The following is a 21,506-nucleotide window of genomic DNA, read 5'->3' as shown; positions in this document are numbered from 1 at the left end:
TGTCAGGAGGGTTGCCAATATGAAGATTAAAATTGCCAGTTATAGTCTGAAAAAGTCACCCAGTTGGATGACCAAGAAGTTTCCAAATACTCGTATCCAGCAGATTCCTAAAATCCAGCTGACTAAGAAAACAACTGCCTATCTCATACTTTACCCAGAGACAGGGAAGTCTTACTACATCTGAGTTGCCTTTGTTATATGTCACATGTAGTTCCTTCACTTTGCTTCTGAAGGATTAAACATAAAAGAGTCAATTCAAATGCTGTCATTTGGCAAATGCATGTTTCTAATCAGGAATTAAGTTTTTAATAATAACACGGATGTGATGAGCATTTTCTTCTGGTGCTGAATCTTACAGACATTCGTTTCAAGCTTGCAAATAAGGGGCAGATGGAATTAGCCAAGAAGTGTGTGGGGGATGAGAGATGTGTCGCTAGGGGTCGACGCCTTTTGTGGAACATAAGTCCCATTTATCCCAAATTAGGACGGGTGCGGCACTGGTTTGCTTTGATGTTCCTCTTGGCGGGGGCCTGGGTAGAGTGCGGGGGTGGGAGGGGTGCAGATTGCTGGAGTATAAACAGATGTTCAAGGCTCATCCTTTGAGGTGGTGATGAAACATAGCCACAGCAAGTCTTTGCATCCCACTGTCAGTTAGTTGACACAGAGACAAGGGCAGGGCTGCAGTTGCTACTCTAATAGTCCTGCATATGTACTTCCAACAGCAGCAGATGAAGCTTTTTGACCTATATATGTGCTGAAAGCTTTGATGTATTGCATTGCAAAAAAAGTTGTCTTTAGTAAGAGATAAGATTTAACGACACTCGCATGTCGTTAACCCGCATCAGAAAGGTATCGAACCGCAAGTTAAACAAACAGCACAACACAGACGAATGTATTAATCATACTGTATGTTTTCTTAACCTCATCGCTCCACATTTCAGCAGGTGTGATGTTGAACAGCTTGTCATATCAACATCCTGTTAATGTCAAAATGTTTTCTGGATTTTTTTCTGTGTTGAGCTTCATCTAGCTGGGTAAATTTTGTCTACTTTTTTGCTACAGGAATACGACGACGGCTACGGGACAGCTTATGATGACCAAGGATATGAATCGTATGACAACAATTACAGTAATCAAGGACAAAAGTAAGTTCGACTTTTTACCGAAAGAGTCACAAGTATTACACATTTATTCCACGGATTTATGGGTAAATGTGCTATATACGACTGTTTTAATACATGAGGCACCAAGTACTTCATTGAGATGATGTATGATAATATATTATCACAGTGCAATACACCATGACTATCCTGTAAGCTGGAAGCAGTCCTCAGGAGCAGTGGTCCTCAACCCCCGGGCCACGGACCGGTACAGGTCCGTGAGTTGTTTGGTGCTGGGTCGCAAGAGTTGAGGCTCAGGTGTGAAATTTATGGTTTTCCCGTGTTGTAGTTGTGTGTCTTATTTTGAAAGAAATATTTACGCGTTACCATAGCGACCAGAGAGCATTAAGGGGCAGAGAGGAGGATGTTACTTTCAATGTTTTTGGCACATTTCAGGAGGATGCTGCTAATAAAGTTACACAATTACACAGTGAATTCGCGCTTATTATTATATTTACAAAATACCACCGTTTTTGTCTTGGTCGTATCATTTTGTTTTTGTTGCATTTATCCGTGACACCTTAAAGGCCGGTCTGTGAAAATATTGTCTGACATTAAAGCGGTCCGTGGCGCAAAAAAGGTTGGGGACCGCTGTTCAGGAGCATCTCCTAAATAAGAGACCCCAAGTTTAGAGCAGAATCGAGTTTGGCGTTAATGTTTGTTATCATTGTTATAATAATAATAAACACAAAACTGGCAACATGAAACATGGGTTAAAAATGTAAACATAAAAGCAGAGCAGCCCCTCTTTTCAGTCTAATTTTCAGTTAACCTGTCTGTCCACCATGACCTCCTCCCTTTGTGGACTTCATAGTGTTCTTTTTTGTGTTGCTTCAGTTTGTCATTTGCTCCAGAGAAAACTGCTGTCACCCGGCAGATGGTGCTGTCACAATGACTGGCTTGTAAAAATTGAGAATACAGTGCTAGAACTCATGTATTTATGCTAACAGTGGAACAAATGCTGCTGTTGGAGATGGTGGAAATCAAAGGCAGTAAATATTTGAACTTTAGACATAATCAGTTTACTAAATACCCACAATCTCTTGTTTTCTGCTGGATGCACAGGGTGGGCCATTTATATGGATACACCGTAATAAAATGGGAATGGTTGGTGATATTAAAGTCCTGTTTGTGGCACATTAGTATATGTGAGGGGGCAAACTCCTCAAGATGGGTGGTGACCATGGTGGCCATTTAGAAGTCGGCCATCTTGGATACAACTTTTGTTTTTTCAGTAGGAAGAGAGCCATGTGACACATCAAACTTATTGGTAATGTCACAAGAAAAACAATGGTGTGCTTGGTTTCAACGTAACTTTATTCTTTCATGAATTATTTACAAGTTTCTGACCACTTATAAAATGTGTTCAATGTGCTGCCCATTGTATTGGATTGTCATTGCAACCCTCTTCTCCCACTCTTCACACACTGATAGCAACACCGCAGGAGAAATGCCAGCACAGGCATCCAGTATCTGTAGTTTCAGGTGCTGCACATCTCGTATCTTCACACCATAGAAAATTGCCTTCAGATGACCCCAAAGATAAAAGTCTAAGGGGTCAGATTGGGAGACCTTGGGGGCCATTCAACTGGCCCACGACGACCAATCCACTTTCCAGGAAACTGTTCATCTAGGAATGCTCGGACCTGGCACCCATAATGTGGTGGTGCACCATCTTGCTGGAAAAACTCATGGAACGTGCCAGCTTCAGTGCAGAAAGAGGGAAACACATCATCATGTAGCAATTTCAAATATCCAGTGGCCTTGAGGTTTCCATTAATGAAGAATGGACCCACTATCGTTGTACCCCATATACCACACCAAACCATCACTTTTGTTGTTCCAACAGTCTTGGAGGGATCCATCCAATGTGGGTTAGTGTCAGACCAATAGCGGTGGTTTTGTTTGTTAACTTCACCATTCACATAAAAGTTTGCCTCATCACTGAACAAAATCTGCTGCGTGAACTGAGGGTCCTGTTCCAATTTTTGTTTTGCCCATTCTGCAAATTCTGTGCGCCGATCTGGGTCATCCTCGTTGAGATGCTGCAGTAGCTGGAGTTTGTAAGGGTGCCATTTGTGAGTAGCTAATATCCGCCGAAGGGAAGTTCGACTAATGCCACTCTTCAGTGACACGCGGCTCTTGCTACGCTGTGGGCTCTTGCTGAATGAAGCTAGGACAGCCACTGATGTTTCTTCATTAGTGACAGTTTTCTTGCGTCCACATTTTGGCAAATCCAACACTGAACCAGTTTCACGAAAGTTAGCAAGCAGTTTGTTAACTGTAGCATGGGAGATGGGTGGTCTCGTAGGGTGTCTTGCATTGAAATCTGCTGCAAAGACCCGGTTACTGCGTTCACCAGATATCAACACACTTTTGATCCACACCTCAGGTGTTAACCTCTTCGACATGTCAATGGCTGTGAACAAAGAGAAACTTGTAAATAACTCATGACAGAATAAAGTTACGTTGAAACCAAGCACACCATTGTTTTTCTTGTGACATTACCAATAAGTGTGATGTGTCACATGGCCCTCTTCCTATTGAAAAAACAAAAGTTGTATCCAAGATGGCCGACTTCTAAATGGCCACCATGGTCACCACCCATCTTGAGGAGTTTGCCCCCTCACATATACTAATGTGCCACAAACAGGACTTTAATATCACCAACCATTCCCATGTTATTACGGTGTATCCATATAAATGGCCCACCCTGTATATTTAAGCAAAACAGTTGCAAATCTTTTTTGCCAAAAAACCCCTAAAATCTAAACGAAACATTCCCCACCACTCAACAAACTGTGCCAAAAATCCAATTCATAACTAATGTGACCCATCCAGGGTGAGTAATAGGAACAAAACTGCATTTGGCAATAGGGTGAAACATTAACACAGCACAATGCAACAGCATTTTTCAAAATGACCATAAAACTCAAACACCCCTTTTAAATGGCTGCACGAACAAACTGAATGCTACACCATGTCTTTTATGCAGCTTGAGTTCGTGCCAGGGCAGAAACTTGAAAATGACATTTATCTTAACAGCCTGAGTGAGTGCACTGAATTAAAAAGCAGTTAATATGCAACGAGTTGTATTTACATCTCTTGAAGGATTAAATGCAAGTTTTGATTGCGTTACACAAGGGCAGCGAGTTCACTACTTTCTGGGCATTTGGCCTTAAGTATGGAACGAGGATATGAGCTAACAATGAGATTTTGAAGTCTTGTGGGTTGAGAGCAGCTGGATTATGGTGTGCATATTGTTAGGAGTCGTTTATGCTGTTCTGCCCTGTTTGAAACTCAGAAGAATGCTTGCTGCTAATGAAGCCTTTTGTGAAGTGTGAAATGTTTTCACTGACCTTTGAGTCGTCCTTTGCGATATTCTCAGAAAACACCCGCTTCAACTTAAAAAATACAATTAGGTAGGTGTTGAAGATTTTATATGTCTGGGCCTGGTTGTTAGTGAGGAACTAATCTTTGAATCTAAGAGCTTAAAATAAACCTCTCTCCATAGCCTCAGTGACGTAATCACAGTTTGCTCCGAGGAATTCATTCCGGCTCATTGTGATAAACATATTATCTATGCTTTAATCATCCTTTAAAAATATCAGGCGAAAGGTGCATTTCCCTCAATGTGTCACTGCGGAATAAACAGTCTTTGTGGCATGCTGCTCCATTTAACATAGGGTCCTGAACAGCTAAATGTAGAATATTGATTTTCTTACATCCAGGCAGCTATCACACTCTCCAAGCCACACAAGGTCAAAGGCTTTCACTTTGGTCTTCCACTGTATTTTATCAGCGCACAATGCACTACATTTATGTAGGCCTGCCTGTGCCACTTCAAAGAAAGAATGATTGTTGCCACATTTAGGGTGTCAAAAATTGGATTGAATTGGCGGCAGCTGGGGCAAAAAAGGAAATCAGTCAGAGAGAACAAAAACAGCATTATTCTGTCTCCTGGCTTTTGTGAGTAGGGTGGTCGATGTTTTCTTTTGTAGAGGTGTCAGGATGTATGTCACCTCGGCTTCATCCATCTTTTGTGCCATCGCTCTTTTTTTCTCTTTTTTCCTTCGTCTTTTTTTTTTTGTTCTCACACACACTCTGTCTCCGGCTCACACCGACTGCCGTTCGGAGCTTGAAATGTTGGCGGTTGGGTGTACACATGCTTGCCGGGGGAAGCGCCGGTCCGCCTCAGGAGTCTGAGGCTATTTGTTTTAAAAGCAGCCGCGTGAATAATAGTGGGGGTGTTTTGGTGGCAGCACGGGAGGAAAAGAATGGAGTCCATCAAGTAGAGGCTGGAGGCTGGGCGGACTCTGAGATTTTCATGTCTGTTATCTGGAGGGAGACGAAGCAGCTAATAGGGCCCAGACACAGAAGCCTTTGCCTCCAGAGACAGCTGATGCACTTACTTCCTCTCTTATTTGTTTGTCCTGTGCCCTGGATGTGGATCACAAGTTACTGCAGGCTGACATTGTGCGTGTATGAAACAGAAGCCTCATGCAGGGCCTGGGATAAGTGGTCTTGGGCAGATCAAATTTTCATTGTTTGTCCATAAACACAGGATATAATTCGTAGCATGCCCTCTTTGTTTGTCCTTTGTTTACTCTGACAGGAAGTATATTTAGAACTATGTTCATACCTTAAAAAAAACCCCAGTAATCTGTTTGTTACCTTTGATTGCCGCTTCCGCAATTAAAACTGCAACAGAACGCTGTCCCATAACTCCGTCGTCACAGTTACAATCCTGTTTAGCTTTGTGATAGATAAAGGTGCATTATTTTCACCTTGAGGAAAGTCATAGCTGGTTCCAGCTGCAGCAGGGCTTTGTGGAGTGTGTGTGTGTGTGTGTGTGTGTGTGTGTGTGTGTGTGTGTGTGTGTGTGTGTGTGTGTGTGTGTGTGTGTGTGTGTGTGTGGACAACAAGTCTCCTAACAATGTTTCTCACAGCCTAAGGAGCTCCCAGTCACCAATCTGAGCCCCGATTGCATGGCAGGATTTCAGCTGCTGGAGGATAACAAGCAGAACAATTTACAGTCTCTCTGTCATGGTATTACCCGATGGCCTTATGCTAGAAACAGGGCTGCCATTTGTGAACACATAAGGAAAGAAAGAGGAGGCTGCTGATTTTAAACTGATTGCGATGCAGCGTCAGATACCTTTAGTAACTTGAACTGTTTTGTGCAGTGAATGCAATAAATGTTGCTGATCAGTTTTGTTCTTATAATATCTTATCCTATAAGACTTCATCTTACTTACACCTATTGATTCGGCCGAGTTGAAACGCATTACATTGATTTATACCACTATTATACACACAAACCGAAGAATTCATTCGTCTTTCTTCTTTTAGATTCTTAAACAGCTTCCTCTCCTGTCAAACACTCACTGATTAAACCATTTTACCTACTAAATTATAAGTTGTTTAAATATTTTTGGGTCTTAAATTTAAACAGAATGAGAAATAATTTGCATTTGGGCATGTTTCCCTGCTTTCTAAAATTATGTAGATTAAGGATTCAAGGAGCTTTATTCGTCATTCGCATCACATGTTAACATGAGGTGGAACGAAATTATGTACACACGGTTCGGAGTGAAAGGAAACAAAAATAATGAAGAAACAGAAATTTTTTTCTTAAAGTTATAAATAAATAGTTGTTTTTTTGGTTTTGTTTTGTTTTTTGTTTTTTTTAACAAACAGAAATGACAAGTAATAAGACAATGCAATAAATAATACTATAACTAGAGTGTAACAACCTGAGTACCAGTATGGAGTGTGGGTATAAATATAGCTGTAAATAAATACTTTAGCAGCAAAGGGCATAATGACCAGCATTGATAAAGTGACAGTGTCTGTAAGTGTCAAGTAGTGAATTTAAGGTGCTACAATAACAGTTGTTGTCCATTTATGCATTGAGAAGTCTCACAGCTTCTGGAATGAAGCTGCTTCTCAGTCTGGTGGTTTTGCATTTAATGCTCCTCAGCCTCCTGCCTGAGGAGAGCGGGACAAAGAGTGTGTGTGCTGGGTGAGGGGGGTCCTTCATGATACAGGTGGCCCTCTTCCTGCATCTGGAGGTGTATATGTCTGTATATGCCAGAGCACAGAACACACTCTCCACCGCACATCTGTAGAATGGGATGGGGATTGAGCTCTCCATCCCCGCACGCTTCAACCTCCTCAGGAAGTAGAGCCTCTGGTGAGCCTTCCTGATCAGGCTGGAAGTGTTTTTTTCCAGGTGAGGTTGCTATCCAGGTACATACCCAGGTACTTGTAGCTGGGTACTACTTTGACTGCAGATCCTCCAACGTGCAGGGGTGTGTGTGTGTGTATGTGTGTGTCTTCCCCTCCTGAAGTCCACAATCTTAGTCTTCTTCTCATTTAAGCAGAGATTGTTTTGCCTGCACCAGTTCTCCAAGTGTTCCACCTCCTTCCTGTAGCCGGTCTCATCATTGTTTGTGATGCAACCAACCACAGCTGTGTCGTCCGCGAACTTTACAATATGACAGCCTGGATGGTTGGGTGAGCAGTCATCTGTAAGCAGCGTGAACAGGAGGAGACTTAGCACCAGTGTTGGTCAAGTTACTTGAAAAAAGTAATCAGTAACTAATTACTGATTACTTCCCCCAAAAAATAATCCTGTTACTTTACTGATTACTTATTTTCAAAAGTAATTAATTACATAGTTACTTAGTTACTTTTTAAAACCACGATTTACAACCTGAAGAGGTGATAAAGCGATAGATCTTTCAGCCCAATTCTACTTTTTCTACATAATCCATCATACAAAATGTAATCAAATGGAAAAGTCTCTTTTTTTTTAACTTGTTTTATCAGTTTTAATCTTTTAAGCTTATGCATCAAACAAAAATTTAATTATATGCAACATTCTCTGACTTGAATAAATTAGTTTAACATTTAAACCTATTTTCTGCACATTCCAGCACATAAAATAAAATATTTTTTGTGTTTACACTCACTCTTTCAAATAGATGCAAGTAAAACACAGCAGAAAATAAATAAAGTCAAAGACTCAGCAGTCCTGTTGCTCTATTTTCACCTGTAAAGCAGGAGTAGGGTAGGCGGAGGTTTACCCTGGTGCAGGTGTGCCGCGGTCAGTTGAAGAATCCGCGAGTTTCTCTGTGAGTTTCCCATTACGTCGTTGCGCACTCGGTGCTTGCTTGGAGGTTTAGGGGTTTTTTTCGCTGTAAAAAGAAGTTTTCTTTCTAATGTTTTTGTCACTTTTTATGGAATCAAACTCAAAGTAAGGTCAGTACTTCCACGCTTTCAACGCTGCACGCTCATACTCTCTCCCGCACTCGATATGTGATCCATTGTTGATCTGCACAAAGCTGTAGTCACGAACGGCGCACTCGCTTACGTCACTGTCGTGAGACATTCTCGCAAAAAAATCACGGTTTTAGTAACACAGTGACGCAGCGTTCCTACAGGAAAGTAACGGCAATCTAATTACCGTTTTTGCAATAGTAATCCCTTACTTTACTCGTTACTTGAAAAAAGTAATCAGTTACAAGTAACGCGTTACTGCCCATCTCTGCTTAGCACACAGCCCTGAGGGGAGCCAGTGCTGAGGACTCTGGAAGATGAGGAGACGTTGTGGATCCTCACAGACTGTGGTCTGTTGGTCAGGAAGTCCAGGACCTAGTTACAAAGAGAGGAGCTCAGTCCCTGGGTCAGTCATTTGTCAACAAGTGTCTGCGGGATAATTGTATTGAAAGTGGATGAGAAGTCCACGAAGAGCAAACGGACATAGGAATTCTTCTGCTCCAGGTGGGTGAGGGTGGTGTGAACCACAGAAGAGATGGCATCTTCTGTGACACTGATGGTGGCTTTGATGTGGGTCATAATCAGCCTCTCAAAGCATTTCGTGACGATCGGCGTGACGATTAAATGTTTACTTGAAAATTGCTAGTTGGAACCCTGCGGCTATGTAATAATCCACATTCTTCAAAGTGCCCTATAGGCGCCCCCCATATAATTTCAGACTCTTCTAATACATCCATCCATTCACATTCCTGTTTTCTTGCTAGCAGTTTTCTACTTTGCCTGATCCATTGCCACATTTCTCAGTGCATTACCACCACAAACTACCACTCAGTTCAATGTTTGATTAGCTAATGCTTTTTCACGGATATGCACAAACTGGAAACTTTTGAACATTATCATCAAAATGAACTTCAAAAAGAAGAATTAGTTGATTTAGTGATGCTAAAAGGTGTTTTATTTTAATATATATATTTGTAACTGATATTAAACCATGCATTTATATTTGCAAGTTTGTCTAGAGTTCCACTGAAGTGGAAAAAAGTAAGGCAGGAATGTCTTGTGGAGTGTAATCTTTATTTCGGAGTGTTTTGATCTGGGAACGGTTGGCTAATATTTGAGGAATTACATTAAAAAAATCCAGATTTGAATTTCACAACAGCATAGATGGTAGTATAAGTTTAGCTTCCAGGGTAAAAAGTTTGTTAAAGCTGTAACTAAGCACACTTTATCAAATTAGTAAATTAAGATAGAGTTTCATAATATCTTCTTATAAAAGTGTCCGGAGGTGTTTTATGAAGGCTTTAAAGTTACAAAACTCAAAAGTGGTAAAAAAAAAAACAAAAAACCACTTTGTCCCTTTACCTGAATCCAAGATGATAACAGGGATTTCCTTAAAAATATTCAGGTATGTATATTTATTCAGGAATATTTTTATATGTCCTCTAAAAGTAACAAAGAAAAACAGCTACAGGTCTTAACAGAGTGGGAGGAACTGTGAAATCTTTGGCATTAATACTTGAAAAACGACAACGTTTTAATGGGTTTAATTTTTTAGTTTGCTGTGGTTATTGTTACAGGGCTCATCAACTATATGTTTCTGCTTTGGATTGTTTAAATAAAAAAATCTGCACACAGTGGCTTTAACATTATGCTTAAATGCAGAATGCTGACACTTGTTTTACATCTCTGTGTGACATCGCCCCGCAGTGATAGAGATCTTAACATTCTGTGCCGTGTTTAACTTGCATAAAAGTGTTCTACCACACATTACTGTCTACAAAGGAAAAAAATGTAGCCACTGACAAATGAAACAAGACAACCTGTGTAACTGTACTGTACACTCTGTGTCATACAGAACAGCCAGAACTGAGTAATTTAGACATAATTAAATTTGAAAGGCAAATAAGGCACTCGCAACCTTAAGACATAAGACTTGAGCTAAAAAGCTGTTTTTAGATGCCCTGAAGACATTTCACGACATTTACATCTTTCAGAAACGAGCTGACGCCTGGGGGAACCTCACAAAACGCTACCTCAGCATGACAGCCGTGGCAGTCGGTCTGCAAGCTCCCAGATCACAGCCTCCTCTTACCGTGTTTATACAACACAAAGCACTGAGCTATCATCATTTTTTGGAGAGGCAGCTTTATCTCTGGAGAGTCATTGAAAACTGCAGCACTCTGCTACCAATCAAGCTGTACGGTCAAGGAGGCTGAAGGGGGGGAGTACTTGTGAGGAGAGGGTCTTTAATTTTATTAGTGGAGAGGAGGGCACGTCTCTGTAGGGAAATGAGGAGGATGACAGCTGTGGCACAGCGCTGGCTGGACACTTGGAGAGGTCATGGTGAGGTGATTTCATGCAGCTCGGGTGTGATCAAAGTATTATTTCACATGCGGCACCTCAGAGACTTTCTCCTGCTGACACATCGCACCTTCCCTTGCACCTTGCTTTAGTATGCTACATTGTAGGATGGATCCGGAAGCCGGTGGGCACAAGGATAGATCTGTGACAATGCTTTAAAGGGCAGACGCATCCCAGAGGAGCAACAGCAAGCCTTAGACAAGAGACGGACGGGAACTGGAACACAGGAAAGTGGCTCATTTTTCTAAGTTTCACAGTACTACTTAAAAAAAAAAAAAACCAAAACAATCTGCATCACCAACACGCACAGTGGATGGCGACCCTCCCCTACCCCCCCACAATGTCCAAGATTTGACTAAAGACTTGAGCTGAGCATTTTCTCGTCAGTGCTGTGCAAATTTGAAAGTGAACAACAAGGGACTGCGTGGTCGCACTGTAGCAACTTGTTAATTACCTCATATACCTGCACTAAAGTGTACCCTGCTTTAGCGGCCTTCCAATAATACTAATTGGGACTCATCAGAAAAGTGTTTAGTGACTGCATTGATTAAGCAAACTAAAACCTTTTTTTCTGTAGACTTTTATACAGCTTATCTTTTTCTGGCTTTTAGAAGGAATGCAGGTTGAATTGGGCATTACTTTCAGAGCCATCCGTAGTCCATAAACTGTCTTATCCGACTAACAATGCATATAACACAGGAAGGGATTGGGGTGGGCAACAAAAGTATACTTTTGTAATTATTGTTATTCTTTTTCTGTTGTGGATATAATCCAGTGGCAAAAATGGCTAAAGAAAGTCAAGTCTGTCCCGTATTCAAGTCAAGTCTGTCCCGTATTCAGCAAGTGAAAATAAAATAAACAATAAAAGGTGAATCAAATGGACCATTATGGCAAGGCTGGGATGGTCAATTTGGTAAAGTAAATCCGTTGGTCATCTTTCTTCGCCTTTAGACAACAATTCTGATGGCAAAAGAGCCAAAGGGGACAGGCAAAAAAAAAAGGCTAAAAAAAAAAACAGATATCAGGGGTGCACAAAGCAGCATTTCGTTTATCTGTTGTGTAACATCAGTTTTGTTGCTCTTTTGTCTGGGATCACGTTTCCTAAATGTGAAATGTGAGTTTGTGCTCATTTAAATGGTTTAAAGAAGCTAAAGGATTTTTAAAAAGATGAGGTATTTATTAAATTGGGAATTTCTGTTTTTTCCTGGCAAAAGTGAGAACGAATGAACAACAAAAAATATTGGTACCGACCACGTTTTTAGCATTTTTATCAACCCAGAATTTCACAAATCTTCCATAGTTATTGTGAACCATGAATGCCTGAACAGAAAATATTTGACCTCAGTAAATCGCATGACACGGTGGGGTTAGGTTTCACAGTGGGTTCACCCGAAACCTTGGCTGATTGTGACCCACACCCGTTTTTCACACCTAATGATAGAGGATCATTAGGGCGTCCATGACCCTCTTGGGGACTCTCCCATAGGTTTTAAAATCTGGGACTCTCCACCAATTGCTGTTAGAACTGAAGAAGCTTCTTGGTTGAGAGGTGAAACGTCTTCAGGTAAACCTAAAGAAGTCCAGACGCTTTTCTTTCTGAGCTCCATAGACTACGATGACCTGGAAGACTGAGAACATTCACAGACAACAGAAAATAAGAGTAATCTGCTGTTTATTGTTGAGTTACTTCAGCCTAGAACAGAGAGGTGGTCTGATCGACTAATGCAGAGACCGTTGTTGCCTTTCCTAGAGCCGCGCTGATAGCACAACTAAAACTGCTGGGAGGAAAAGTATTTTTAAAGGTCGTACATTTCCAGCTAAAGGGCGCTAACACAGCTCCGGACCATCTGCTGTCACTGGGCCATAATTGAGCATCTATGGCAACTGATGCCCAGAGTTTCTGTTCTGTGTTTGAATCAGGCATTAGTCCCACCCCACCGGAGAGAGGATTTGGCAGGTGTCTCGTTATTTAACCTCATTATTCAGTGGTTTTACCATTTTAGTGGAATTTCTTTCCTGTACTTTTTCTGTAACACGGGAGAACCACAAGCTGACAACTCAAGCTTAGCAACTCATGCATTCGCAAAGGCCCCGAATGATATGCATGTCAGCAGCCACTTGGTCTCGCCTACAGTCTTTACAGTGTCTTTAACTGCATGGAGTGACTCAATGTGTTTGATCATTCAGCCTTCGTCATTGCTATCGCTTTGATGTCTGCGTGTTGTGTCAGAGGCCTCAGGCAGACAGTTAGTAAAACAGGAAAACTTGTGTTTTCTTTTTTTTTATTCTTAGTAGAGATTGGCTGCCTTAGCTGTCTGCTTCTGAAACGCCTGTGGTGGCGTCACAGATGCTGGGTACCTAATGCTTTTTTCAAGGTAGGCAGCTTGTCAACATAAGTGACAGGTGCTGGTGTGGGAATTACACCTTCTGAGGGAAAGGAGGGTGGGATTTACAGTACTCTGTGTCTCAGGACCAAAACTCACATGTTGTAAATTTAATGCTCCATAAATAAGACAAAGTCTTTCACAGAGTCCAGATGCTCAGAATGCAACATTCAAAACATGTTGAATTTTAAAGAATACAGTGCCTGACTTGACTGGAGCAGTGTTTCCCTTGGAGGAGGGTTCTTGTAGTTTCCAAAAAAGAGGCAAGCTCGAAAGAAGACTTCGTTGGAAAGTCAAATCTTTGCCGTAGGCCATTTTGTCCCTCTTTGTGACTCTGCGGCAGGGGGTCAGCAGTGGAGATAGCTTTGCAATCAGTCAGCACGCTGAGCAATCACCAGTGTATCCATAACGAAGGTTTTCATTTGAAATTATGTGAGCCTCATTTCATACAAAATGGTGGGGGAAAAAAGGTTGTTCCACTTTCTTTCTGCCCGTCTTATTTTCATTGTTGTGTTGTCTGTGAAAATCACTCAGCCGGTATAATCAGCGCATTCAGCGTGGGACATTTTTCATCAGCATTTTGCTTTTCAGCCTTGTGCCAAGAATGAATGAAAAACATGATTACACGGGGAGCATCAAGGAAGCACTTTTTGCTTTAGGAGTCCCAGTCATGATCAGTTAGAGTGTGCAATATGCAGGAACTAGGCTAACGGTAGAAAGGCAACCTCTCTCCACATCAGACCGCTGCGTATTATCTGTACAGCCCCTTGTAATGTCCTACTAGATTTCCTCAAATTTATCACAGCGGACTGGAAGACTAATGGCGATGGAAGAAAACAAAGTCCACAAGGGACGTGTACTACATCATTCAGATTTAACACTGCCATCTGTTTCGTAGTGCCCAGGAACAGCAACATCAGTGCTTAAGATGAAGCATTTACAGAGATGACAGATGTGAAGAGGAGAGGAAGGGTCTTTACCAGTGGAAATGCAGGCCTAGATTCAGATGCCTGATCAATGAGACACAAAGAGACACACTTATCTAATAGGTGTTGTTTTTGCCTCTCAGGGTTCATGCTTGTGCTTCAGACAGATGGGCTCTTTCTTTCCTGCTTTTCAGGGCAGTGAAGTTTGGGGACACACAAAGCAGCATACGCCTTCTGCTAATGAATGTCAAATCAAAAGCTGTCCTATTAAGAAAGTCAAAGCGCTTTTACACCTACGACAGGGTGATATCTCGACTGAGATCCACCCCAGGTACTTCATCTCATGCTTGTGTTAATGCCTCCAGCTGTGTGCGTCTGATGCGTCAGCGATGGTGAATTTATACTGTGTAGATATATCAGTGTATAAAGTACATTGAACTAAATCGTATTCTGTGAAAGATGTGAAAGATACATATATCAATACAATAGAATAAAAAGGAGTCTGTATCATCTATAACTTTGTTTAGTATTTGCTGCATTTTGGGGTGAACTGCATTTAACAGGCAAGTGCATACAGGTGGTGAAGGAGTCGATAGCAGTTAGGGCTCTGCCATATCATATCATCTGCAGTAATACCAGTACAAATTTTTGCAGTATGTAAATGTGCCTAAAAAGGAGCAACTTTAACAGCCTCCAATAGAGTAAAGTAGAAAATATGCAAGAAAACTAAAGGTAGAAACAACAAGCCCGTTTCAGCACTTGAGGCAAACATAGGTAAAAAAAACAAACGAGCATCATAAGCTCCAGTCGCTAACTGTACTCCATATGATGGATTCAAAGGTGGATAATAATTTCTGATTTGGTTACATTGTGGAAAAGAAGAGCTTAAAGCAGCTGGTGAAAAACCTTAACACACAACATCCTTGGTAGAAAATATCTTTCACTTTTTTCATATGACACCATTGTGCATGCTCCTGATGAGTTTTAAATTTAAGTTTGTTATAGTTGTTTTAATAGAGTCACACTCTATTGAATACTACTGACTGCAGAAAAACGGGATAGAGAACGCCACTCATTTACCTACACTTATACATTCCAGACATCAATAAATGTTCAGTATTTTCTTTTCTGTTATCACACATTTTTATGAGATATTGCAATATAATTTTGAGGATATATCACCAAACCTTAGTTACAGGACAAAAGCATATAAAGCAAACAAATGTTTATGGACAAAGCAGAGAAGAGTGGGCCAGAGCGTGTGACTGGACATGTGGAGAACTGGCTGTGCAGAGCAGCAGGGTAACCATAGCTGACCTCAGCAGAGAGTCCAGAGTGTCGAGGACTCATCTAAGTAAATAAAGAGAGAAATGTGGAGAAGAGCAGCTAAATCAGATGGGTTTCAGGCCTGAGGAGCAGAGCTGGAGGGCTGAATACTGAGGCGGAGCAGTGGTGATGATGGATGGAGTGAGGCTGCAGGTCCGGTGGCAGAGGTGGACAAGAGATGAACTTACAACATTTAATTTATTAAAACGTGCTTCTCAGTTTGTTGTAATTTTGAAATGTTGACAATAAGCAGTTTAGTCTGTTTCAGATATGGGAGCTCTGTTTTTATTTTTCATTCTAGCAATTCTGTTATCCAAAATTTATTTTCAACCATAATTTTCTTCCTCTGTAATTATTAAATTATTTCGATATGTTAGGTTTTGTGTTATGTGTTTTACAATTTGCAGTGAAATCATCGAAATCATCTGTAAAAAATACTAAAAACACTCATAATTTTAAATACTAATGCCAGATATTTTCTTTGCATAGGGCAGCCAGTAAGAACAAAGATGACTTAAAGAATAGAGTGCTTAAATTGCTTGTTTTAGATAGGTGGATGAACTGAGTGGCAAAAAGGCCCAATGAGGGCTTTTTAGTTTAATGATTCAAACCAAGATTCTCTGATAGAATACAATTTTTTTTGACAACTTTATTTATAATTTTTCCAATATGACAAAAGTACTGAAAAATATCATTCGAATTGCGATTACAAACACTGCCATTGTGAAACTGGTTACGCCACGCAGTGGCAAACCAGTTGGATGCAGGAAAATGTGTAATCTATGGGCACATACAAAAAAAAAAGTACTATCACGTGAACAAGGCAAAAAAAACAACAGCAAACAAACAAACAAACAAAAAAAACCCAAAAAAATAACCCAAAAAACAAAACCCACCAAAAAAAAAACAAAACAAACAAAAATAGAATAAAATAAATACATAAATAAAAGGCGGGGCTGCATTGTGCGCAGTTCTTTTTTGCTTGCTACAGATAGTAGGTGGCTTTAAAGAAAGAAAGAGAAAAAAAACCCAAACACAGATAAAAGCAGTATTACATCATACTTCAGTAAATGACAACTTCTCCACATATTCAACAAAGGATTACCAGGTTTTGTAGTATTTACTTTGAGACCCTCTCAAATTGTATCTCAAATGCTCTATCTGCAAGCACCTCATCACCTCTCTCACCCACTGAACAAACACTGGCGGACCTGGATCCTTCCATTTAAGAAGAATTAGCCTACGTGCCAGGAGAGATGAGAAAGCCACTGCATTCATTTGATAAGAAGTTATCCCGTGTTGGTTTCGGAGTACACCAAAGACTGCTGTCATCGGATTAGGATCCGAGAATTGTTTTCCCACACACATATGAAAGAGCTTTAAAAACTAATTCCCAGAACCGGTTCAAATCAGAGCAGGTCCAGAACATATGGCTAATATTGGCGGGTGATTGCTTGCACCTTGAACATCTATCATCAGAGGTATTATATATTTTGACTAGTTTAGCTTTGGTTAGGTACGCCCGGTGAAGAATTTTAAACTGTATTAAACAATGCCGTATACAGATTGAGGATTCATGGATCTTGCTAACACTAAGATCCCATAGGTCGTCTGGGATCTGGAGGTTTAAGTCCAGCTCCCAGGCATTTCTGGCTTTGGACACAGAGTCTGCCTTTATATGCTGCAATGTGCTATATATTTGAGAGATGTGGCCTCTAGCCATAGAATAAAATTGCAGACAATCCTCAAGTGGACAGTCATTAGGTAGACTTGGATAAGAAGTGAAGTGTTTAACTGCAAAGCTACGCGCTTGTAAGTATCTAAAGAAGTGGTTCTTCGGGATTCCAAAATCTTTAGATAATGTTTCAAAGGATAAAAATGACCCTTTAACAAACAGATCAGAGAAGCAGATAATTCCTCTGCTCTACCAAACCTTGAACCCTGCATCGCTCTGAGCGATTTGACGCAATAGGGGAGCAGACAAGTGACCGCCTCAGCCCGAAATGTCGTCGACACTGAAACCAGACATTGAGAGAGTTCTTAACCACAGGATTTTTAAAATTAACATTGCGACTGACTGGTAGACCTGAACACATTATTGCAACAGGGGATATGGTGAGATTACCGTCTAGCTCCATAGTGGACCAAGGCGGCCCTCTGCCCTCCCTGAAAAAGGTTTTAGGAAGAAAAAGGGGTATCATCTGGAAGAGGTACATGAATCGAGGCAAGACTACCATTTTAATTGTGTTGACCCGCCCAGCAAGAGAGATGGGTAATACTGACCAGCGTGCCAAATCCAATTTTGTTTTCTCTAATAAAGGGGTAACATTTTGTTTTACTGATAAGTGTCTGTGATTTGAATACCCAAATAGGTGAATGAGGAGTGTTCCAGTCTAAACTGAAAGGCTGAGTAGTCAGCCTCCTTCGCCAGACTGTTAATAGGGAACAGTGTGCTTTTAGTCACAATTTTTTAAACATGGGCTTAGAAATGAGTGTAATCGGTCCAGTTTAATGAAAAATGTTTTATGCACTGCAGGGCATCAAAGGAGTGTTTGGCTTCATAAAGGAGAATTGTTTTTATTTTTTTATCTTTGACCTTCACGATGCATTTTAGGACTCTGGCCAATATAACTGAGGAGAGACAGTAACTAAGGAGAGAAGTTGTGTAGCAATATCGACAAAATGTCACCTCAGAAATTAGAGGCGCCTAACAGCTCCTGTTGTACTGCTCTCCTTTGTGCACAGAGCAGCTCTGCACTGGCAGCTTCCAGCGAAGCAGGTCCTTCTATAGGTGCTTTTGACTATTAGCTACAAAGAGACTTAAAGAGTTAAATGGAAAAGGGTGTGTGTATGTGTGTGTGTATATATATATATATATATATATATATATATATATATATATATATATATCTTAGGTCACATAATTTTGTTTAGTTTTAGTTGTGTTATGTAGCATCTTGGTTTTTGTAAAAAAAAATTTATTGCTTAATGTGACCTGGCTATACATGAAGGCGCAAAATAACCCAATATTTTACATCCTAAACAATAAGTCTGCAAGCACCAGGGAATTGTGACAAATTGATTTTCTCTAAGTCATAAAATGATGTATATTTTGATAGCAGCCTCTCTGGAACACATTTTAGCATAGAGTAAAATCTAATTACTGGGTTGCCTGTCAAATCTTGTCTCAGGATACACAGCATGACAAGCCAAAAAAAAAAAAATGCATTCTCCGCATCTTCTCCCTCTTGGTAGATATTCCCGTGACCTGACATCCATGGCGGATGTGCGGTGGCGCCTCAGCCACGAGGGCTAGCTGCAAACCCTGGCGGCTGGCCTCGCTTCTCAGAGGAAGACAACATTGGTGCTGGGGAACTGCCTTGTTTGCCTCTGCTGGCTTAGCATTGTTTATTGCTGAATAATGAAGTGTTTAAAATTTATGCTAAGCCTTACTTAAGGCACAACTCTCTTTAGGGAGCTGTCTCATGTCTCGTTGAGTCACTTCAGTGCTCTTAAAATGATGCTTCTGCATCCTCATGCAGGACAGTCATTTTGTTGATCTGATTTCATTTAAAGGGCCAATCATATTGGATATTTTACCACTGTTACTAGTTGACTGGGCATTGTTGCAACACTCCTTTGCTAGGAGGCACTATAAATTCTAGTAGGTTAACTAATCCAGCACATGGCTGCCCTCATCTCCCTCTGTGACAGAAAATTGTATAGATTTAGGAATCCACTACTAAACGACGGATAAAAAAATGTAGTCATCTTATGTTAGGATGTAATGGAAAAGTAAAAAATGAATTTTGGATAATGTGTCATCGTTATACTAAAATAAAAAAGTATAAAAAACAAATCACTCATAATCAGTCATAGGCTACATTTTTAGATAGGCCACACAGTTATTAGTTACGTACATAGACCAGTCTGCAGCTCTTCACCTCATCAGTTGAAACCCATCTGATTCTGCTGCCCTACTCCAGATTTCACCCTTCACTTATTCAGATCAATGTTACCTTAAAGTACCTTGAGGTGACTGTTGTTGTGATTTGACAGTATATAAATAAAGTTGGATTAAATTGAATTGATTAATTTTCCAAACCAGATAATCTCATTTTGCAGTGAAAAAAAAAAAGACTAAAGTTGTTTGTTTTTTTTACTTTGATTTGATTGCTTTTAAGTGTCAATGCTTACATTATTATTTTTTAAAATCCAAAACACTGTAAAGTTCACTCTCATGTATAAACCCATTGTAGGAAAAGTTGCGAAATAAGGGACTGTGGGGTTAATTTGAACAGTTTTATAATTTTTAAATGCTAAACGTGTTAAAATGACCCCTTAAATGATGTGCTGAAGGTGGTCTGTTAAGGACCTGGTCACCCTGGGTGACATCACTGTGGCTTTTGCATACAGTCCAAGTGTGCAGTTTCATGTTAACTGTATAACTTGCTAGCATCATTAAAATGACAACATTTAGCAAAGATTTAGCATCCAGCAGCGCATTAACTTAATCCCTCTCTAAAGTGCATGGAGATAAAGTTTCATTTTCTACAAACTGGAATCCATGAAAGATGCTTTATATAATCACAAAAATCATTTAGTTTGAATTTCTTGTACATGGCTTTATGTTATTTTAGGAAAGAACAACTTATTAATTAGAGCAACACAAAGGGTTGTGTCTTCATTTTATTCAAAGATTCATTGTGTCACGGTCCTGAGTCTGTGGACTCAGTGTTTTTCTGTTTGTATTAGTTATCTTTGTTTTCATGATGTGTTTTGATTCTCTTGGGTTTGATTTCTGTCACTGTATCCCCTAGTTTAGTCCTCGTCTGTTCAGTTTCCTGTTTTACTTTGAAAGTCTGTGTACTATGTCAATGTGTTGAGTTTTGCCTCCCCTTGTCTTGTCATGTCTGATGAGTCCCAGCTGTGCTCTCCTCCTGTTTCACATTCCCTAATCACCTCAGTATGTATTTAAGCCCTGTGTTTTTCCCTGCCAGTTGTTGCGTCCTCCACGTTTGTTGTGTGTATCCATGGTCGTCTACCTTCAGCATCTCCTGTCTAGTTAGTTTAAGTTGTTGTTTATGTATCGTCCGAAGGTGACTCTCCAGCAAATAAAGCCGTCGTTTAAGTTAATGTTTTGTCTCCGAGTCCTGCACGTGGGTCCAGCCACCGACAGCCACACAACTCATCGTGACACATTGAGTTAATATTTAACTTTATGCTTTTGTTAAGTAGATACAGCACAGTGAAAGTAGACTAAATTTCAGGAACCCGACAGTCTTAAATTCTGCCAACTTTGGTGTAATTTGATATTGGATCGGACTGATTCAACCTCCTGGACTGTGGCTTTTTTAGTTAATGCCACAAAAAGCTTCCCCAGTACAGTAACGAGTAAAATGAGAATTTGTTACTTCCACTCTGGTGTGTCATTACTGTCACCTCTTTGCCCTCACCAGTCAGACAGTGTTGATGTGGTGTATTGGTGCTTTGGCTGGTGCTTTCAGCTCTCTAATCTGGAGAGCAGAGAGGTGCTGCTGTCGCTGACAGACTGAGTGACAGGCAGGCGGAGAGGACCCAGCTGTGATGGCTGGTGTCGGCTCAGTGGCAGCCTTATGATGAATTGCCTCTCTTGAATGATAGCGCTGTTACTGAATGATACTGACGCAGGATTGTTCTGTCAGCATCTCACTGGCAGCCGCAAATAAATAAATAAATAAATAAACAAGAAATAAACCGCCATGCAACTTGCCTCCCCATCTTTTTATTTTTCATTAAAGTTGCCACCTCTCATAGATCTCCATATGCAGTGATATGAAACTGGAAGCTTGTGGAGAAAATTGCTTTGCAGAACTGCAAATGTGGTCCAACTTTTGAGTGATTGAAAGCTGCCTCTTGTTTGCTCTTTGTTTTTGTTTTATACTTTCATTTCCAACCGAGTACACGTATGTAAAGAAAACAAAAACCTTTACTCTCGCTGCTTGAATTAGACATGATTGCCTTCCGATGAACGTGACTTTGATGTCCTACACTTGCGGGAAAAATAAGCTGCTCTCTCTTTCTGT

The 21,506-nt window shown here is 40.5% G+C and overlaps 1 protein-coding gene across 1 annotated transcript in view; it reads left to right on the top strand.

Annotated features, from left to right (window-relative positions):
• The window catches only part of khdrbs3 (KH domain containing, RNA binding, signal transduction associated 3), a 153,442-nt gene that overhangs the window by 125,799 nt on the left and 6,137 nt on the right, over positions 1 to 21,506 (top strand). The window contains exon 7 of the mRNA XM_026157422.1: positions 1,063 to 1,145. Coding sequence (XP_026013207.1) covers positions 1,063 to 1,145 — 83 coding nt within the window. The remainder of the gene's footprint in view (positions 1 to 1,062; positions 1,146 to 21,506) is intronic.

Source organism: Astatotilapia calliptera, chromosome 22, assembly GCF_900246225.1.
Source record: "Astatotilapia calliptera chromosome 22, fAstCal1.2, whole genome shotgun sequence".
Classification (NCBI taxonomy): domain Eukaryota; kingdom Metazoa; phylum Chordata; class Actinopteri; order Cichliformes; family Cichlidae; genus Astatotilapia; species Astatotilapia calliptera.
The sequence above is the reverse complement of the archived record's forward strand: the minus strand, read 5'-3'. Positions and strand labels throughout refer to the sequence as shown.